This window comes from Terrapene carolina, unplaced genomic scaffold (genome assembly GCF_002925995.2).
Source record: "Terrapene carolina triunguis isolate 2854851 unplaced genomic scaffold, T_m_triunguis-2.0 Scaffold21, whole genome shotgun sequence".
Lineage (NCBI taxonomy): Eukaryota > Metazoa > Chordata > Testudines > Emydidae > Terrapene > Terrapene triunguis.
In genome coordinates this window covers 30,699,070-30,721,579 of record NW_020664372.1, presented here as the reverse complement: position 1 = coordinate 30,721,579, position 22,510 = coordinate 30,699,070, and the positions used below count along the sequence as shown (strand labels likewise).

Sequence of the window (22,510 nt, the reverse complement as noted above, 5' to 3'; positions counted from 1 at the left end):
AGCTTTATAAGTGAACCCAAAAGGAACACAATCATGACTGAAGCAAATTCATTTTTTAATTTGTGTAAACACTATTTACGATTTTTTGCAACATGTGACAGCTCTACTGACAGTACACCTTTAAACAACATCTATTGTTAGAGAAATTGGCATGAGACATTAGATTACTTTAGAATTAATTGAGCTTTGTATAGATCTACCTTTGAAATGAATCTTCTGAAGTTAACCTAGAACATCTATACTCACTCCACAATGTATAATGTTGATGCTCCTTGAAAGGGAGAATAATGAAAACGTTTGGATTTCATACATCAGTTATGTGTCTCATAAAAACAGTTTTTGAGACTACAGCCTGTCTTCATTTTGGTCTGCTCTCTAATCACATAATGTTTCTTGCTTGTCAAGGGTGGGGGGAAAAGGTTAAGATGTTGTACTACCAAGACACTCACTTCTCAATACTTTCAGGACTACAAAATGCTCTCATCTGAGGTTGAAATTTTAATGTCATTCAGACTCCTGTAAAAGTAAACCATCTGTGAATTATAGTCATAGTTATTTTAATTAGAAAATCATTAGGGTTTTAATGTTATTTTTCAAAATGATACATTCTTAAAGATTAAGTAAAATTGTCATTGATGACTACCAAAGCTTCAATTACTGCTATTTTTTTTAAAGAAAAGGTGTAGGATGCAAAAGTACAGACATTCAAAATTACAGAATGGTTGCTGAGATGGAGTGTAGGTGGTATAAAGGCAGTATTAATTCATACTTAATAGGTGTCAAGGGAATCTGTGAAGCTGTTCTTTAGTTTAAAAAAGGCAATTTGTGGGAGTGCTGTGTGTTTCTGGCAGTACTTTCAAAATAGCTACCTAGAAAAGACAGACAGTTATAATATAAAGATATTTTACATGACACACATTTTCATAGTACGTTAATGAAATGTGAAAAAAACCTAAAGCTATTGTAAAATTTGTCTTTTTGTGGTATTAATGTCTATAAAATCATTATAATGACATACACAGTTACAGGGCACAGATATAAGAACTGAACTGTTATTTGTAAAAGCACTAACTTTCTGCTTTATTTATGAGCTTTTACTTACACATTTTTAAGGCCTTGTTCCATTGTCTCTGGCATACAAATGACCTCTGATTCTGGCTTGAACCAAATAAGACGTCAATTCTGCAAATGCTTATGTATGCACTTAGCTTAAGGCACATGAGTAGACCCATGCTCACATAAATAACAATAAGCATGTGTTAGTGTCTCAAGAATTGGGGCTTTAGAGCATCCCCTCTTTGCTGCACTTCCATTTCCTCTCTCCAGGTAAGGAGAAAGGTCCTGAACCAGGAAATGGCTGGGGTTTGTTGGGAAGTGGCTGCTGCATGGTGTGCCAGAAGATACAGCGAAGCTGGAGGCAATGAGGGACCCCTAGGAACTGAATGCAGAACAGGTTTTCACTGCCGGATATTACAGCTGGGCGCAGGTCTCTATGAGACTTGTGGGGCACTAACTGAGCTTGGCCTGGAAATCTGCAAGATCCTATTTGCTAGAATAGAGACTGAACTGGAGAGGGAACTCCAGGCACCAGGCCTGAAGAGTCCTGACTCTTGATTGGACTGCCCATGGACCTAAACAAGAACCACTATTGCTTACTTTAAATTCTAACTGCGTAAGCCCCTGTACCTAGGTTATTTGCAAACTTTCCCTTTTCTGCCAGCCTTAGTAAAGTACCCTTTCGCTTACATGTGTCGGAGGGGTTACTGGGACACACCAGGGCTAGTTCGTAAAAGGCCTAGCTGCTGAAGCACCTACTGTGTTTACCTCTGAACCTGGTGTGCTACTGGCACTTTGAGGGTTTGGTTTACTTCAGCACTGAGCAGCCCCAATAATTACAACTGCTACAAAATAGACTGACAGCTCTGTTATTTGAAAATGCTAGAAATATGCAGAAGGACCGAAAAGAAAAAATATGTATGTGTGTTGAGACAGACATACAGACAATGAGAGACAGCAATAGCAGCAACAGTTGGGAGCTGAAAGCCTGGAAGACAAAGCCAGATATATAAAATAACAACTACAAAGGCATGTGCTGCATAGGAGGAAAGAGATAAAGAGGACTAGAGGGAATGAGAAGTATGTAGAGGAGAAAGGAGGCTAAAAGAGGAGGATTGCAAAAGCTTGGCTGTGGAGGAAAGGGTCAGGGGACATGTAATCAGAGAAAACAATCTCTGAAGCAAAGAGATCGGCCTGGACAAAGATATGGGCTGAGATTTAAACACATGTGCAATATAAAACAAATAAAGAGCTTTCAGGTCTTTAGGTCTTAAACAGATATATAAGGAAGAGAGGAAAAAAGAAGGAAGGAACAGAACAGAAACATGTTCAAGAAGCAAAAAGTTAAAAATAGGAACCTAGGAACAGAGTTCAGTAGATAGAGAGTAAGAGCACATGTGCACACTTAGGTCAAAATGAAAGACCCATCCCTTAAAGATCTCTCAGTCCAAGGAGGCTGTGACTAACATTTTTGTTTGTGTCCATTTATGTCACACAATGCAAATAAATTTTTAGTTGGTAAAATAACGGTCCAATTTACTCCTTGGGTTCCTCCAGCAGACTCTTGGGAGGGTGGGATGCAGTAGTGCTTGCCATTCCTGGAGCAGCTTGGCTCAGGCCAGGCAGTCAATAGGGCTGGCCAGGGATAAATAAATGGAAAAAAGAGAAATTAAAAGGAAAATTCACAAGAATAAAATGCCTGCAAACTGCATTGAAACTATTTAAAAACACCATAATAGAGACTCAAACTAGATGTATATCCCAATTTAAAAAAAAAAAAGCCACTGTGGCAGAATAAAGGAGGTGGGTAGCAGCAAAAAGCCATCCTTTAAAAATTGGAGGTATAATCCGACCGTGGAAAATTGAAAGGAAGATACACTCTGCAAGTCAAGTGTAGAGGTATAAGGCAGGCCAAGAAAGAATTTGAAGAATTTAAAGACACAAAAACTATCAACAATTTTTTTAAGTACATCAGAAAGCAGGAAGCCTGCCAAACAATCAGTGGGGCCACTGGATATTTGAGCTCTAAAGAAGCACTTAAGGAAGACAAGAGCATTGCCGAGAAGCTAAATGAATTCTTTGCATCAGCCTTTGCTGCAGAGGAGGTGAGGGAGATTCCGACACCTGAGCCATTCTTTTTAGGTGACAAATCTGAGGAACTGTCCCAGACTGAGGTCAATAGCAGAGGTTTTGGAACAAATTGATACATTAAATAGTAATAAGTCACTAGGACCAGGTGGTATTCACCCAAGAGTTCCGAAGGAACTCAGATATGAAATACATAACCTGTCGCTTAACTCCACCTCTGTACCAGATGACTGAAGGTTAGCTAATGTAATGCTGATTTAGAAGAAAAAAAAGGCTTCAGAGGCGATCCTGGCAATTACAAACTGGTAAGCCTAACTTCAATACCAGGCAAACTGGTTGAAACTATAATAAAGAACAGAATTATCAGACACATGGATGAACACTATTTGTTGGGGAAGAGTTAACATGGCTTTTGTAAAGAGAAATCATGTCTCACAAATCCATTAGAATTTTTGAAGGTGTCAACAAGTATGTGGAAAAGGGTGATCCAGTTGATGTACAAGTATCAGAGGGGTAGCCGTGTTAGTCTGAATCTGTAAAAAGCAACAGAGGGTCCTGTGGCACCTGTAAGACTAACAGAAGTATTGGAGCATAAGCTTTCGTGGGTGAATGCCCACTTCATCAGACGTAAGTTGCCAGTTGATGTAGTGTACTTGGATTTTCAGAAAACCTTTGACAAGATGCCTCAACAAAGGTTCTTGAGCAAAGTAAGAAGTCATGAGATAAGAGGGAAGATATCCTCTCATGGCTCAGTAACTGGTTAAAAAAGACAGGAAACAAAGGGCAGGAATAAACAGTCAATTTTCACAGTGGAGAAAAGTAAATAGCTGGGTCCCCTACAGATCTATAGTGGGACCAGTGCTGTTCAACATATTCATAAATGATCTGGAAAAGGGAATAAACAGTGAGGAGGCAAAGTTTGCAGATGATACAAAACTACTCAAGACAGTTAAGTCCAAAGCTGACTGTGAACAGTTACAAAGGGATCTCACTAAACTGGGTGACTGGGCAACAAAACAGCCGAAGAAGTTCTGTGTTGATAAATGCAAAGTAATGTACATTGGAAAACATAATCCCAACTTTACATATATGTGGTCAAAACTAGCTGTTGTCCTTCAAGAAAAAGAACTTGGAGACACTTTGGATAGTTCTCTGAAAACATCTGCTCATTGTGCAGCAGCAGTCAAAAAAGCTAATAGAAAGATAGGAACCATTAGGAAGGAGATAGATAATCAGACAGAAAATATCATAATGCCATCATATAAATCCATGGTATGCAGGGCCGGCTCTAGGCACCAGCAAAACAAGCTGGTGCTTGGGGCGGCACATTTTTAGGGGCGGCATGGCTGGCGCCAGAATGCCGCCCCTAAAAATGTGCCCCGGCCGCCCTAGCTCACCTCCGCTGCTGCCGCTCACGCGTCACGGCACGCGAAACAGCTGATTCGCACGCCGCTGCTCGCCCTCCCTCCCAGGCTCTCAAACCTGAGAGGGAGGGGGAGATCCCGAGCGGCCACGGTGCGCGAAACAGCTGATTCGCGTGCCGCTGCTCCCCCTCCCTCCCAGGTTTGAGAGCCTGGGAGGGAGGGAGGGAGGGGGAGACTCTGAGTGGCCGCGGCGCGCGCGCCGCTTCTCCCCCTCCCTCCTAGGCTTGAAAGCCTGGGGGGAGGAGGCAAGGCTGGGGATTTGGGGAAGGGGCGGAGCTGAGGTGGGGCTGGGGGTGGGGTAAGAAAAAAACGGGGGGTGGGGGGCGGCCAAAATTGTTTCTGCTTGGGGCGGCAAAAATCCTAGAGCCGGCCCTGATGGTATGTTCACACCTTGAATACTGTGTGCAATTCTGGTTGCCCCATCTCAAACAATTAGAATTAGAAAAGATAGAGAAGTACAACAAAAATGATTGGGGGTATGGAACAATTTTCATATGAGAAGAGATTAATAAGACTGGGAGTGTTCAGTTTAGATAACAAGCAACCAAGGGGGGATGTGATAGATGTCTATAAAATTATGAATGGCACGGAGAAAGTGAATACGTTGTCCTGTTTTGTTCATTCCCTCTGAAGCACCCAGTACCCGCCACTGTCAGAAGACAGGATACTGGGCTAAGTGGACCATTGGTCTAACCCAGTGTGGCCATTTTTATGTTCTTATGTAATATATTCTGTGACGGCTCCTGCCACTGACAAATTCTTTCCAAGAACAGAATGGTATTATGTGGTGTTTAGACAATGCATTTTTTGCTATCAGATTCTTTGCACAAACATTTCCCAATCTAGTAGGGGCATTATTAACTCCTTTAATTTTATAGTCTGGCAACTCCTCTTCCCTATTTATTTAGTATTTTTAAAACTGTATCTTTATTTTAAATGTCATAAAAGAAAACAAAACGTGTTAAAAATAGGACATTGAGAAAAACTTTTTGTTTCAAAAACAGTTAAGATTTCTAAATGACAAATTTATAAATTGATACATTTACAAAATCCAAACATCTTCAATGAAGGAAAAAAGAATAGTTACACTGTCTACAAAATAATCAAACACTATATTCATATCAAGTACAAAGAAATACATATTTCATTATAACACAGCTACTTTAATTCTGAGCCAAAACACATAATGTTGTTTAATCAGTAATCGCCAAATATAAACAACAACAAAACTGCTGAAATAGAAACATAAAATGTACATAGGTACACACTGGTGTCTCACATGCAGAAGTCCATATACATAATTTTATCATAAATCAACTATGCTTTGCACATTCTATTAAACTACCACTACAATATGATTTTCCAGAGAGAGCAAAAAGCACAATTAAGTACTTTATGAAAATATCTACTATCTTTTGATAAACATATTAATTTAACATTTATGTTTTAATCGTATCATGTAAAAGAACATATTTAGATACTGATATCATAACAAAAATGCAGTAAAAACTCTTGGGTCATGAAACATGCATTTCTTTGTACTTGATAAGAGTCATGGACCAAATCCTGCATTATTTTAAATTCCTCTTTTGCCACTCTGCTGGTACAAAGTGGACTTAGAGCAATCCTAAATGGGCAGCTGGGGATTCCACTTGCATAAGGATTTAATTTTAAAAAAAGCCTGAGAACCATAACATGTATAGGTCCTCCAAACTGGAGAGGGTGGTATGTTCAGGAACATTGTGGGTGGTATGTTCAGGAACATTCTGCTATAACCCCATTAATTTCTATGAGTAAACCTTCAGCAGCACTGAACTCCTGGCAACATGCTTAGGCAATTGTTCAGTACCTGACTCTGAAGGAAGAGAATCAACCATACTGAACTACCAGTACCATTTCCTGCAAACCTAACATTCCTCTGAGTTCTCCCATCCAAGTACCAGTCCTGTCCAATTCTCCTCAGTTTCTGAGATCTGAATGGTATAGGTGTTTAAGGCTATTGGGAAGAAAGAATTGCTGAGGGCTCTGGAGAAGGTCGGCTAGTTACACCAAAGGTTAAAGTATTAAGTTAAAACAATGCTCCCAAAAGGCAAAAATTTTATGATTCCTATTTCTTACTCAAAATAGTATTTCTAATATTCAAAACTTGAAAGGTCAATTCTAGTCTAGTCCTACCCTGCTGGACTAGCCATTGATAACTACACCAGCTTTAAATCATAGAACACTTTTTTGGGAATAAGAATGAAAAGTTAGGATAGAGTTTGCAAAGATGCAAACAAGGTCTGTATAAAATGACAAAAAAGGATTAACTGCAGGCTACTGACGTCACCCAATCAAAATTTAAACTTGAGAGTTTTGACTAGAAAGCTCAATAAGCTACTGTGTTAACTACACCTTTACTGAATTTATATTTTCAAGTTCAACTGTGCGGGGAATGTTAATCCAAATAAATGAAAGTTTCCTTCTGTCATTATGTAGTAAGAACAGCCAAAGATTGTTTGTGCCATATATTTGTCCCAAATATTGCTAACAATCGCAAACTGCGCGTTGTGGGAGTAGTGTGTTTTGCTTAGTAAATATTCTGAAATATTTTTTAAAAATTGAAATTTTTTTGAAAAAATGAAAATGATAATAGAATGTGAGGTTTAGAAATCTTTACTAGTGGAATGTGACTACACAGTGGGCTGAAGGCCAGTTGGTTGTGCTACACTAAAGTGGAAGTTCAATGGCCCTGGGGTACTTTTATTGAATTTGTCCCTGAATTTACTGGGATCGATTCTGCTCCCTCTAATGTCAATGGCAAAACTTCCATAGCATCATAGAAATGTAGGCTGGAAGGGAGCTCGTGAGGTCATTTAGTTTAGCCCCCTGATCTGAGGCAGGACCAAGTGAACTTAGACCATCCCTGAGAGGTGTTTGTCCAACCTGTTCTTAAAAACCTCCAGTGATGGGGATTACATAACCTTCGTTGGACTTCACTGGGAGTTGGACTAGGCCCATCAGTTGAAATCTCAAAGGAATAGGAATAGTGTATATTGGTTTAGAGATTTTTTTAGGGCTGTTGATTAATCACAGTTAACTCACGCGATTAACTCAAAAAATTAATCATTATTAAAAAAATTGATCGCGATTAATCGCAGTTTTAATCACACTGTTAAACAATAGAATACCAATTGAAACTTATTAAATATTTTGGATGTTTTTCCACGTTTTCATATATATTGTATTCTGTGTTGTAATTGAAAAGTATATGTTATTTTTATTACAAATGTTTGCACTGTAAAAATGATAAACAAAAGAAATAGTATTTTTCAATTCACCTCATACAAGTACTGTAATGCAATCTCTTTATCATGAAAGAGCAACTTACAAATGTAGATTTTTTTGTTATGTAACTGCACTCAAAAACAAAACAATGTAAAACTTCAGAGCCAACAAGTCCACTCTGTCCTACTTCTTGTTCAGCCAATTGCTAAGACAAACAAGATTGTTTACATTTATAGGAGATAATGCTGTCCTCTTCTTATTTGAAGTGTCACCAGAAAGTGAGAACAGGCAATTGCATGGCATTTTGTAGCTGGCATTGCAAGGTATTTAGGTGCCAGATATGCTAAACATTCGTATGGCCCTTCATGCTTTGGCCACCATTCCATAATGTGTTAATTACATTTGTGACTGAACTCCTTGTGGGAGAATTGTATGTCCCCTGCTCTGTTTTACCCGCATTCTGCCATATATTTCATGTTACAGCAGTCTCGGATGATGACCCAGTACATGTTGTTCATTTTAAGAACACTTTCACTGAAGATTCGACAAAACACAAAGAAGGTACCAATGTGAGATTTCTAAAGATAGCTACAGCACTTGACCCAAGATTTAAGAATCTGAAGTGCCTTCCAAAATCTGAGCGGGATGAGTGTGGAGCATGCTTTCAGAAGTCTTAAAAGAGCAACACTCCGATGCAGAAACTACAGAACCCGAACCACCAAAAAAGAAAATCAACCTTCTGCTGGTGGCATCTGACTCAGATAATGAAAATGAACATATGTTGGTCTGCACTGCTTTGGATTGTTATCGAGCAGAACCCGTCATCAGCATGGATGCATGTCCTCTGGAACGGTGGTTGAAGCATGAAGGGACATATGACTCTTTACCACATCTGGCATGTAAATATCTTGCGACACCGGCTACAACAGTGCCATGAGAATGCCTGTTCTCACTTTCAGGAGACATTGTAAACAAGACACAGGCAGCATTATCTCCTGCAAATGTAAACAAACGTGTTTGTCTGAGCGATTGGCTAAAGTAGGACTGAGTGGACTGGCAGCCTCTAAAATTTTACATTGTTTTATTTTTGAATACAGATTTTTTGTACATAATTCTACATTTGTAAGTTCAACTTTCACAATAAAGAGATTGCACTACAGTACTTGTATTAGGTGAAATGAAAAATACAATTTCTTTTGTTTTTTACAGTGCAAATACTTGTAATAAAAAATAAATATAAAGTGAGCACTGTACACTTTGTATTCTGTGTTGTAACTGAAATCAATATATTTAAAAATGTAGAAAACATCCAAAAATATTTAAATAAATGGTATTCTATTATTATTTAACAGTGCGATTAATCATGATTAATTTTTTTAATCGCTTGACAGCCCTAATTTTTTTTACTTGATATGGTGTGCTAACAATGTTTCCTTTGCAGTAGGCAGCTACAGCTTGTTGCATGGCTGCACACTGCTGAAGTATGTATTTAAATTGAAAAGAAAGCCATATCAAAGCAACAGCACAGAAAAATGATGTGAAAATGTCTTTTTGTTAATAAGACTGCACTTTTACAACTCACATTTCAGCAGTTAAGCTAAGTGCAGCAGTAGAAGTGCTTTGTATTGTATGCCAGCTTTAATAAAACAGCTCCTTTTTGTCCTAGTATAATTATCTCCAGTTCAACTTACCCAAATAACAAGGAACCTTTCATAAAACTATCAACACTTTTCTAACAAATACTTTCCTTTCAACATGGAAGCTGCTGAATCCAGCACCAGCTCATGACCGGTTGATGTTGTTTACTCTTGAGTTTTATAAAACAGAAAATAAAGCATGAATGGATTCTATCCCTGGATCTCACTCATCTGCATCTGTGATGCAGCCCACACTATGTTATATTACTGATAGCTTGCAATAGCATACGTGTTTATTCTGACCAGGCTCCAACCTTTTGGGGAATAAATTGTTCACTGAGTAGGCTCTGGGTTTGTTGTTGTTGCTAGTTTTTACTTATTAGAAAGCTCTCCAAACTCATGAGTTAAATTAAAAGCCAGATAGAGATAGTCAAGTAAATAAAATAAATTGCTCATTTTTGGGAGCTTACTAAGAACACAGATTTTTTTTTTTTACTTAATATCTAATAGCAAAGAGGATCTACATACTCAAATAGGGTGGTATGGTGCATTTTAGCAATAAGGTTAAACAATTTATCACTCTTCTACTCTGAAAAAAGTAGTCCAGAGTGTGCTTATTTTTCCTCCACCACTGAATTTATAGGCAAAAGGATTCTGCGTGGACTCCTCCTGAAGGTCGAAACAACAAACTGGACTTCTACATAGAGTGCTTCCGCCAAAGTGCACGGGCTGAAATTGTGGAAAAGCAGCATCACTTGCCCCATAACCTCAGCCGTGCAGAACACAACGCCATCCACAGTCTCAGAAACAACACTGACCTCATAATCAAAAAGGCTGACAAAGGAGGTGCTGTCGTCATTATGAATAAGTCGGAATATGAACGAGAGGCTGCTAGGCAATTCTATGATACCACATTCTACAAGCCATTACCCTCTGATCCCACTGAGGGTTACCAAAAGAAACTACACCATCTGCTCAAGAAACTGCCTAAAGAAGCACAGGAACAAATCTACACAGACACACCCCTAGAGCCCCAACCAGAGGTATTCTATCTGCTACCCAAGATTCATAAACCTGGGAATCCTGGATGCCCCATCATCTCAGGCATTGGCATCCTGACAGCAGGACTGTCTGGCTATGTAGACTCTCTCCTCAGGCCCTACGCTACGAGCACTCCCAGCTATCTTCGAGACACCACTGACTTCCTGAGGAAACTTCAATCCATTGATGGTTTTCCAGAAAACACCCTCCTAGCCACTATGGATGTAGAGGCTCTCTACACCAACATTCCACAGAAAGATGGACTACAAGCCGTCAGGAACAGTATCCCTGATAATGTCACGGTAAACCTGGTGGCTGAACTTTGTGACTTTGTCCTCACCCACAACTATTCCAGATTTGGGGACAATTTATACCTTCAAGTCGGCAACACTGCTATGGGTACCCACACGGCCCCACAGCAGGATTTCAACAATTTCCACCCCACCATCAACCTCAGCCTGGACCAGTCCACACAAGAGATCCACTTCCTGGACACTACAGTGCAAATAAGCGATGGTCACATAAAGACCACCTTATATCGAAAACCTACTGACTGCTATACTTACCTACATGCCTCCAGCTTTCATCCAGATCACATCACACGATCCATTGTCTACAGCCAAGCTCTAAGATACAACCGCATTTGCTCCAATCCCTCAGACAGAGACAAACACCTACAGGATCTCTATCAAGCGTTCTTAAAACTACAATCCCCACCTGGTGAAGTGAAGAAACAGATTGACAGAGCCAGAAGGGTACCCAGAAGTTACCTACTACAGGACAGGCACAACAAAGAAAGTAACAGAACGCCACTAGCCATCGCCTTCAGCCCTCAACTAAAACCTCTCCGGTGCATCATCAAGGATCTCCAACCTATTCTGAAGGATGATCCCTCACTCTCTCAGATCTTGGGAGACAGGCCACTCCTCGCATACAGACAGCCCTCCAACCTGAAGCAAATACTACCAGCTACTACACACCACACAACAAAAACACTAACCCAGGAAGCTATCCCTGCAACAAACCCCGTTGCCAACTCTGTTCGCATATCTATTCAAGGGACACCATCATAGGACCTAACCACAGCAGCCACACCATCAAGGGCTCATTCACTTGAACATCTACCAATGTGATATATGCCATCATGTGCCAGCAATGCCCCTCTGTCATGTACATTGGCCAAACCGGACAGTCTCTACGCAAAAGAATAAATGGACAGAAATCAGACGTCAAGAATTATAACATTCAAAAACTAGTCAGAGAACACTTCAGTCTCCCCGGACACTCAATAACAGACTTAAAAGTGGCAATTCTTCAACAAAAAACTTCAAAAATAGACTCCAATGAGAAACTGCAGAACTGGAATTAATTTGCAAACTAGACACCATCAAATTAGGCCTGAATAAAGACTGGGAGTGGATGGGTCACTACAAAAACTAATTTCCCATACTAATTTCCCCCTACTGTTACTCACACCTTCTTGTCAATTGTTTGAAACGGGCCACCCTGTTTACATTGGCCGCATTACCATTACATAACTGCTTTTTCCTCCCTTGGTATTCTACTGTTGAGAATAACCCACTTCCACTTTAATTGAATTGTCTCGTTAGCACTGACCCCCAACTTGGTAAGGCAACTCCCATCTTTTCATGTACTGTGTATATATACCTGCCTACTGTTTCTTTCCACTCCATGCATCTGATGAAGTGGGTTTTCACCCACGAAAGCTTATGCCCAAATAAATTTGTTAGTCTCTAAGGTGCCACAAGTACTCCACGTTGTTTTTCCTTTCTCTTGTGGTGTCATATAGAGAGGGGGTTATTTCAGATTTCCATCACTTTCTTCTACTTCTTCATAGTTCATTTGGATTATATATTTATCAGTCAATCTGCTAGTGCTCTTCAGGGAATAACAGGCAAGAATTCCGGGGAGGACTTTGCTTTGACTTATTCATGAACTCCTACATCAAATAAATTTTCTATTCCAACACTGATTCATTTGAAGTAATCACTGCTGGCAACAGGACAGACTAAATTGGTTATACATGCACCCCCTACCTCTTGTGTGATTTTTTAGTGATGCAGTACAAGATGACTCCTTTTCTCAAGGCTTTGTTCACTGACATCATCCTGTATTACTAATTCTTCCTTTTCTTTTCTTTCTGCTTCCCCCCTTGCCTTTTAAAGATTCCTCTACTGTTGTAGCACAGAGGAGGACATCCATGACAACTGCTGATTGTATAAGCTTCCTCTTTTAGACTGTTATTTAAAGTTCAACTGTCATGATTAGTCAAACAAGTCAAAAAATGAAAAGAGGGATTATGTGGCACACATTACTCACTGATGCTGGAGACGTGGATTCTTGCTTTTATGTCACCTACTGTGCTGGTTAACTCTTGTACTTACTGGGCCTTCACCTACAGCAAACTTACATTCTAACCTTACACTCTGGTTATTTCTTCCCTTCAGTCATGGACACCTCTCTGTCCACTCCCCATAGCTCACCACTCTTTGGAGTATGTGCATGGAGCGAAGGTCATTTATTTGCCTCAGCGCATCTTCCCTTCCAGTGCTTCTAAGCCACTGAGTCATTACTTCTCCTTAAATTCACCTTAAAAATGTTCTTATCCATGGAGCTTATTGTCTGAATCTCTCAAGTGTTTTGTGATTCTCTGGTTTGAAGGACATTGCATTGTATACTGTTGTATTTTTGCACAATTCACTTTTCAACATGTTATATTAGCTTACAGCTGGGACATCCAAAATGTTTTAGAGATCACAAGTTTCCTTCCCTTTTACAGCAGAGATCCTGTTTTATAATTCCCTTTTTACATTCCTATCTTTCAAGGTTTCAGATCTGTTTTCAAATGCCAAGATCATTGTTCTTGAATTGCAGGCATTTACTGCTGGCCAATTGCTTTTTAAATTCTCTTGTTCTAGCACTATTTCTGACTCCCCGTGGAGTTCAACTCCACAGGCAACATGCAGTGCACTTTCTGACCGGACTACAATATATAATTACAGTTCCTCAGCATTTTCCCACCTTGACACTTGAAGCTCCAAATAAAGTTGTGAAGGTTAGTGGCACACTCACAGTTAACATACAACAGGTTTTATATTAGAGGGTGTTTTAATAGAGATCCCTATGGTAAGGGTGCAGGGCATAACCCAGAAAGGCACTTACGACATTCAGGATGAAGCTGAGTTAAGAAATCTTTCTGAGGAAAGTGAAACTATTGAAATGTCTTTGTCTTTTGTCATGTTTCTACCTTTTGGTCTTTCTTATACAGGAGATTAGATCATATAACCTTCTTGCCTTATAACCTATGAATCTAGACCAGATGCTGTGCTCTGCTAGTAGCCATGCAGAGACATTGGATGGGAGACTATGGGCATTATTATGTAATTGGAAAAGCTTTAAGCGATGAAGACTAATCTACAAAGTATGTACACTTAATTGAGCTTCCTCACTCCCAACAAGAGTGCTTACGGATTTTTCTACACATATTAATGATCACAGCTAATGATGTTCTACTAAACTCAGTAAATCAGATTATTTCATTCCAAAGAATACATGTAATGTCTTACTCACACCAGAACATCAAAAGGATATATTTTTGCAAAGGATCTGGTGATTCCCACAATGGAAATTACTCCTCTTGCTTGTTTAAAGACCTAAACTGATATTTTAGTTATTTTATAAGTCACAAACCTGCCAGCCTTGTAATTTACACTGCTGAAGAACAAGACGACATTTCTCCTTGGCAGATAACTTCTTTTTCTCTCCCAGTGCTGTATCAGACAAGTTCTTATACCTGCAAAAATCAGCAAAGGGATAGTTGCACAAGCAGGTAGTTCACAGGTGTATCCTAAAGTTACAGAGTATTGTAAATGTTGTTTATTGCAATTGTCAGTTGCTATCTCGGTTTCCACGTAGCTTAGTGTTCTAAGCACTGAAATTGCAGCTAGTATTCCTGAGTTCAAATGCTAGAATAGAAAATGTCTCTGTAGCCTTTGTAAATCCATTTACTAGATCTGCAGAACTGTCTATGTATACAAGTTTTAAATTGCTATATGCACCCTCTTATCAACTCCCAATAATGATGTGTATCAGGTGACATTAAAAGTAGCATTTACTTCTTGCATGTTCTTTTGCAGTTTCATCTAAAACCTACTGCAGTGGAAAAACTCAGATTAATTTCAGTATGCTTTGGATCAGGTCCTGGGAGGGGAAAATATTTTTCCAGCAAATCACACATAAAAAGATGGATATTTAATGAGAATTAATTTGGAAGTGACATGGTTAAAAAGTGGCTGGGTTTTCTACCAATCTCAAATTAGTACATTTTTTCAATAATTTGAGGTTTTGAAAAATATGACTTACAGTCAGAGACTGAAGGAGTTCAATCTGTTTAGTTCATCAAAAAAATTGTCTGTACCTATTTTCAAATGATTCTCAGTCTATGAAGTTTTTATTTAGAGATAAGCAAACTGAATTAGCTTGATTTTACATGTGGTATAGTACCTTGTTAAGCACATGTAAAAAAAAAATCTGCGTCAAAATGTAAAAGGACAACACATATCACTAACATATCAGATGCCTCCCATTGTGAATGCAGTGTTGTTGTATCGGTGTTGGTCCCAGGATATTAGAGGGAGACAAGGTGGGTGAGGTAATATCTTTTATTGGACCAAATTTTGTTGGCAAGAAAGCCTGGCTCTCTCACCAACAGAAGTTGGTTTAATAAAAGATATTACCTCCCCCAACCTTGTCTCTCCTATTGTGAACTGCAGGTCACATTATTGTCTAATACATATTGTAGTTAGTTTGGTAGCCTCTAAAGACAAGTGTTTTTATTTCCTCCTGGACATCAGAAAATCATATTTTTCTTTGTCACGCTCATTATAGAATAGCTGATAATACTGCACAAATATTGAATAGATGGTGCAGGTTTATATACGGACGCAATTTAATTTACTCGGAAACATCAAGACCTATCCAGACTTTGCCTCTGTGGAAATATAACCTGGGAAGCCTCTGCAGTCACAGAGATTATTCCCTGTACACAGGAAGGTCTTATAAAATAAATAAATATATTAATGGAGATACCCTATCTCCTAGAACTGGAAGGGACCTTGAAAGGTCAAATGAGTCCAGCCCCTTGCCTTCACTAGCAGGACCAAGTACTGATTTTGCCCCAGATCCCTAAGTGGTCCCCTCAAGGATTGAACTCACAAACCTCAGTTTAGTAGGCGAATGCGCAAACCACTGAGCTATCCCCCCCATACCAGCAGCCTGAGTCTAGCCTTATGCAGACACACATACCTGACCCAACTGATTACTATACAGCCATCAGGCTTGGGAGAATGACGTTGAGGGACCTCATGAGCATGCTCAGTGCTCCTCTGACATCCTAACTTGGGGCGGGGGAGGAAGGATATTCAGCCAGCCAAGGAAAAAAACTTTTAAAAGGGCTGGGTGGCATCTCTTTGATGGCTCCAAAACAAAGCTATCACCCAGACAAATTTAAGGCATCCACTGGATCAAAATCAGCCACCACTAAAACGGTAATTAGGAGGTAAGAGTTCTCTTCAGCTGGAGGCACCCTTCCTGATACTGTTCCTGAGGAAACAGGTTAGACAGTTGGTAGCAGAATCACTCTCTTTATCTCCAACACCCTCTCCCCCACCTCCCACTTGCCCCCATCGATGAATCTGGATGGGATTTCCCTAAACATGTTTGTTTTGTCAGTGGGGTTTAGCTCTGTGCCCCCTGTGCACACAGTTCCACGATTCCCAAACACAAAGAATGAGCAATGTGTTTTGTTCCTTTCGAAGCCAGATGACCAGTCTGGACCAGAGAGCAGCCACCATCCATGGCACTCTGGGGTTATTGTAACTCCTCTCAGTCCCCATAGTCCTCATACCTCTTCTGCTATTATTTGTGAACAGAGCTCTTCCTTGTAGGCGATGGGTTTGTTTGTTTGTTATGGAGGCTTGACACGGTTACAGCAGTTTCAGGAAGCTTGTAAATATGGGAAACTCATTCCACTGAGCTCTTCACAGATAAACACATCATCTTATCATTTTCTCCCTCACTTCCCCTTAAGTGCACAATTGACAAGATCCAAAATGATGATGATCTTGGGATGGAATATTCCTCTGGGCGTATGTTACAGCACAGTAACCTAAAGTAATATTCTCAAAAGCAACACACTATTCTATTTACACAGAACTCGCACACAGACTGTGTCTGTAATTGTAGCTCTACACACAGTAAGTCTTCACTCATCTGAAAACACTTCACAGACTTGCTTTCAATGTCACCACTTACGGAATAAGGTACTAATCAACAGGAGCAAGAGTGGCAGAATCTGGCCCTTACACTGCAACAGAAAGAACACACAAAATGGAGCACATGGGGCACAAAAACGAGGAATCCCAGCTCAAGAGCTTAAACACATTGATTAGACTTGCTTGAGCTATGTCCACGAACATTTAAAAGTCTTCTACAAAAGGACAATTCTTTGTGCCACTTTCCCCACCACTTCCTTTTCTTTTAGAGCTAAGGTAGAACTGAAGTGATGAAGTTGTCAGTTTTCTCTGTTATAGCCACACATATTAATACAACCCCAAGGTTTCAATTATAAAAAACTTGCTTCAAAGCAATTCTCTAGATCATTTCCTTGTGGTGATTTAAATAAGGAAACTCCAGCATGGCATGCAGTTGCTACCTGTAAGTTAAATGATGTATTTTTAAATAACCAAACAGTTGTGGGGGGAGGAGAGGGAAGCAAAACTGCCACTCTAATTCTTCAAGCTGCCATTTCATTCTCTCTTCTTTTTTGGTTTAATATATTCTGTTTGCCAATTTAGCATGGCATTGTTCTAATGCTTCTATTCAAAAGATAAATCATTGCAGAAAAACAATCAAAATGAATTTGTTTCTCGTGTTTACATTTAATTGCATTTAAAAAGAATGAACTGCCATCATAAAACAAGAAAAGCAGGTAGCGCTGCATTGCTGAATTCCAATGATCCCTTCCCCTGGCACACTCTTTCTCCCACAGCTAGTATTGATCTGGACACCCAAGTGACTGAGGACAGATGCACGGATGGATTTTAAGCATCAGACTGCAATGTCAGTAAAATTTAATATTGGAGAGGGGCACTATCTGCCCTATCTCTCCACACCAGACATTTAGATGGGTCCAGCGTGGGATTTACAAGGCATCAATCATATATCCCATAACTGAGGGTAGACTTCCCACTGCCTACTTCAAGGATTCAGCTTGCTCTGCTGAATCCTCTCACTCCCAACCCCGAAAGGGACAGAAGTTATCAAAGACTCTGGTCTGCCAGAACAACGCGTCTCCTTTTTGGCCCGAGACCTGAGATCCACCAGCAAAATCCCATGTCTTGTATTTTCTGGTTGCTGGCCTGTCAGCCTTTTATCCACACTGGACACCGGAGGGGCCAGTGAATAGCTTGCTTGCAACCCCCACCCAACATGGCCTGCTATCTCATGCTTACTTAATCTATACCCTACCTAATCCAATGCCTTAAGTTCTGAAACCAAAGTCTGCCCCAGCACCTGACAAGTGCACTCCATCGTCCCAGAAAAACTCAGGCCTATTATACCATATGTCCCTGTTCTTCATCACCGCACCTCTGGTTTTCATAAAGACTCTGGTAACCTTATGGATCACATTGTTGTATGCTCTATCCATGCAGGCTTGGTTGACAGCTGCCTGCCAAACTCACCTTGCAAGCATCTCCAATTAAACCAGTCTTCTATTTGGCTATGATTGCATAAACAATTCCACATCTCTATGAATCCTAATTCTTAAACTGAGTCCCTAGCATATTCCAAGATTATTCTCACCAAGGCATTAGGTGGTTGAATGGTTGTGGGAAGAAAGAGCCAGTGGGATTGCATCTCTCTGGCTGGCCAATGGTAATGAGGCACTCAGGGGGAGGAGGGGCCTATCCCTGTATACCCTCCACTTTATCCTAAAGGTGTCTGGCAGCTTGCAGATCTAACAATGTTTCCTATTTGTTAAATCAGTGGATGGCAGTAGATTGATGTATCATATGCCTGGATTACTTCTTTAGTTTGTTTGTTTAACTAGCACATTCTTCACAGTCAACACACTATTTTTCTGTCAGACATGAGCAAGATATGGTCTTTGTTTGTAAAACTTTTCAATGTTTATTTGTTTATTTATTTATTTTGGAAGATGGGAGGGCCAGATAGGATTTGTATTAGAAAACCTATTATGGACTAGCTGGCATTTCTCAGTGACCTTTCTACTGTGAAGAGAATCTCTATGCTAGACCTGTCCTTTTAAAGGAAAAGTATAGAAAAGATGTTTGGAAAAATCAGGAGGTAATAGAGACCTTGTAAAACTTGCTCCCAATAAGAAACAGGAGGGAACCTTGGTGAAGTTTAATCATATAAATAAAAAAATCACTGGGTCCTGATGTTATTCGTCCAAGGATGTTAAAGGAATTAACCATCTAATTTTTGAAAACTTATGGAGAACTGGGGTAGAAAATGCAAATGTAGTATACCAATTTCCCAGAAAAGGAAAGAACAATTATTCTGCCAATTACTTTCTGGTAAATCTAACATCAATCCCTAATTATATTGATGGAATAAATATTAAAAGAAATTAAAAGAAAAAATAAAGATCTTGGGGCTTAATAGATGTATGAGAAAAAAACATCATGAATTCAAAAATAACAAATCATACCAGATAAACCCAATTGCTTTGTTATTGTTCTTTTGTTTGGTTGGTTTTTGATAGAATTAAGAAAATATTAGATGAAGGGAATACAAGTGATGAAATACATTTTGTTTTGAGACTGTTTCATGAAAACTTAAAGAAATAGTTAATTCGTTTTGGAGATGCATACATGTGCATGAATTGCAATTTGCCCAATAGACTGGAAACAAAGAGTAATAACAAATGACAATGTAACAACATTTTGAAGGGAGATACCTTTGGTAGTGGTGGTAGGCCAGGGATCAGCAACCTTTGGCACGCGGCCCGTAAGGGAAATCTGCTGGCAGACCAGGCCAGTTTGTTTACCTGCAGCGTCCGCAGGTTCGGCCGATTTCAGCTCCCACTGGCCACGGTTCGCCGTTTCAGGGGCTGTGGGAAGCGGTGCGGGCCGAGGGATGTGCCAGCTGCTGCTTCCCGCAGCCCCCATTGGCCTGGGATGGTGAACTGCGGCCAGTGGGGCTGCGATTGGCCAAACCTGGCAGAACAAACTTCCCTTCTATGACCCTTGTCTTGCATTGGACCCTTGGACCCTTGTCCATTCCTGAATCCACATGGAGCTCAGGTGTCTATGAAATTGACTAGACTGAAATAGTCTTCCAAGGGAAATAGTCACTTGGGACATTCTAATCTAAACTGGATGAAAATTAAAAAATATAGCAAATAATTACGCAATAAAATAATCATGCACTGGTGTAGGGGTGGGCTTTTCCATCTCTAATTTTTATAATTTTATATTAGGCTTCACCATCAGCAACCATCACAAGACATCTGAATTTCAATCTCTGGAGAGAAAAAATAACTAAGAAGCGTGTCTTAATCCTAGAGCATCTATTCATGCACTTCATGTAATTAAGCAAGGGTTTCCTCATCTCAGACAATGTGGCAGCAGAATAATAAATGGAATTCTAAATTATATTTTCAGCTCTTGGGATTAGTCAATTCAGCTTTGCAAATAAAAATGAATTCATAACATCTGCTAAAAATTTGCATTACAATACTTTCATGTCCTTTTACTTAAAGCTGACATTCCCATTTCATCTTGATAATGCAATATAAATTATTATATTTATTAAAGAGATTGGCAAAAATGACACATTAAATCAGAAATGCCCTAGCATAAAACATACATACAATCAGGTGGGCGAATAAAAATCAATGATTTTTTAAAAAAAAAATCTGATTTTTTTTTTAATCAGATTTTTTTTGGTGGTGGTGATTTAAATTTTAATACGTTTTTCTTTTAACAAATAAACCTGTTTAAAATGAAATCTGAATTTAATACAAAAGTGTTAAGGCCTAAATCTCTTAAAACATGTACATAAAAAAATAAATATGCTGAATGGTCCAGCCTCTATCAAAAACTCTCAGTTAAGGCTACTCTTCTACATAAAGAAAGAATCAGGGGAAAAACATAACTTTTGACATCAAGCTTTATAAATATGGCTTTATAAAAATGTCCTGTATTAAGGGCTTGATCTTGTGTGGGACCTGGGGGGTAGTGCTACTGGGTACAAGAGACTGACAAAGTCATCAGAGGGGGTTGGGACCCAATCTCTGAGTGCAAGACACAATATCACATGTAGCTCATCAGGATCACCTGGGTGTTCGCATACTCCTATTTTATAGCTTCTCCCTACCTGAGCTCTGATTGGCTCATTTCTCAAATTACAAATATTTTTATGACTCCAGCCACCATGGAAACTTACTCTCCAGATCATGGAAGAACACTGATCTGCCCAGGACCTACCAGCCCTTGCTTCTGGATGTTCCTGGGCACTTCAAGTAAATGGCCTTGCTCTGTCTCCTGGCATGTGTACACAGACAGCAACACAAACAAACAGAAAATCTCAACTGCTTCCCTCTGTCTCTAATCAAATAAAATACTGCAGAGCAAAATGCAGGTGGTTACAGGAGCAGATAGGGCTGGGGAGTTCTGTAACAAGGGAGAAGGAGCAGAGTGTGCAACCAGAAAGGAGCAGGACTAGTGTCAAAGCCGGACACCATGGGAAGAAAGGACAAACTGTTCAGAGTGCAGCCTCTAAGGTTAATTTCAACACCTGGGAACTGGAGGAAAAAAATTGCCGTGACTGCAGGTCATTTAAAAAAAAAAAAAAAAAAAAAAAAAAAAAGATCCAATCTGGGAATATGTTCAAGAAATTCCTGTACCTCTAGGTAACAAAGGAACAAATGCCAAATGTAAACAGTTCTACAAAGAGATGCAAACCCGGTTGTCAGAATGAAATAACATTATGAAAAGTGCTCCTCAGAAGGCTCTTACCATTGCCCGGCTGCAGCTCTTCAGCCCCCAAGGCTCTGACCCCAGGCCATATGTTATTTAAGGGGGAGGAATAGCTCAGTGGTTTGAGCATTGGCCTGTTAAACCCAGAGTTGAGAGTTCAATCCTTGAGGGGGCCATTTAGGGATCTGGGGCAAAAATTTGTCTGGGGATTGGTCCTGCTTTGAGTAGGGGGTTGGACTAGATGACCTCCTGAGGTCCCTTCTAACCCTGATAGTCTATGATTCAATGAAAATAGATTCCTTGAGGACCTGCTCCATGATTTTGTCAGGGTCTGAAGTGAGGCTGACCGGTCTGTAGTTCCCTGGGTTTCTTTCTTCCCTTTTTTAAATACGGGCACTATATTTGCCTTTTTCCAATCATCCAGGACCTCCCCCAATCGCCACAAATTTTCAAAGATAATGGCCAACGGCTCTGCAATCACATCAGCCAAGTCCCTCAGCACCCTTGGATGCATTAGATCTGGACCCATGGACTTGTGCATGTCCAGATTTTTTAAATAGTCCTTAACCTGTTCCTTCACCACTGTGAGTTGCTCAGCTCCTCCCTATACTGTGTTGCCCAGTGCAGCAGTCTGGGAGCCGACCTTGTCTGTGAAGACTGAGGCAAAAAAAGCATTGACTACTTCAGCTTTTTCCACATCATCTGTCACTAGGTTGCCTCCCCCATTCAGTAAGGGTCCCACACTTTCCCTGACCTTCTTATTGCTAACATACCTGTAGAAACCCTTCTTGTTTCCCTTCACATCCCTTGCTAGCTGCAATTCCAATTGTGCCTTTGCCTTCCTAGTTACACCCCTGCATGCTCGAGCAATATTTTTACACTCCTCTATAGTCATCTGTCCAAATTTCCACTTCTTGTAAGCTTCCTTTTTGAGTTTAAGCTCACCAAAGATTTCACTGTTAAGCCAAGC

The 22,510-nt window shown here is 39.9% G+C and overlaps 1 protein-coding gene across 1 annotated transcript in view; it reads right to left on the bottom strand.

Annotated features, from left to right (window-relative positions):
* MYO16 (myosin XVI) overlaps positions 1 to 22,510 on the bottom strand; it is a 454,918-nt gene that overhangs the window by 67,850 nt on the left and 364,558 nt on the right. Inside the window, exon 27 of the mRNA XM_029913187.1 lies at positions 14,225 to 14,327. Coding sequence (XP_029769047.1) covers positions 14,225 to 14,327 — 103 coding nt within the window. The remainder of the gene's footprint in view (positions 1 to 14,224; positions 14,328 to 22,510) is intronic.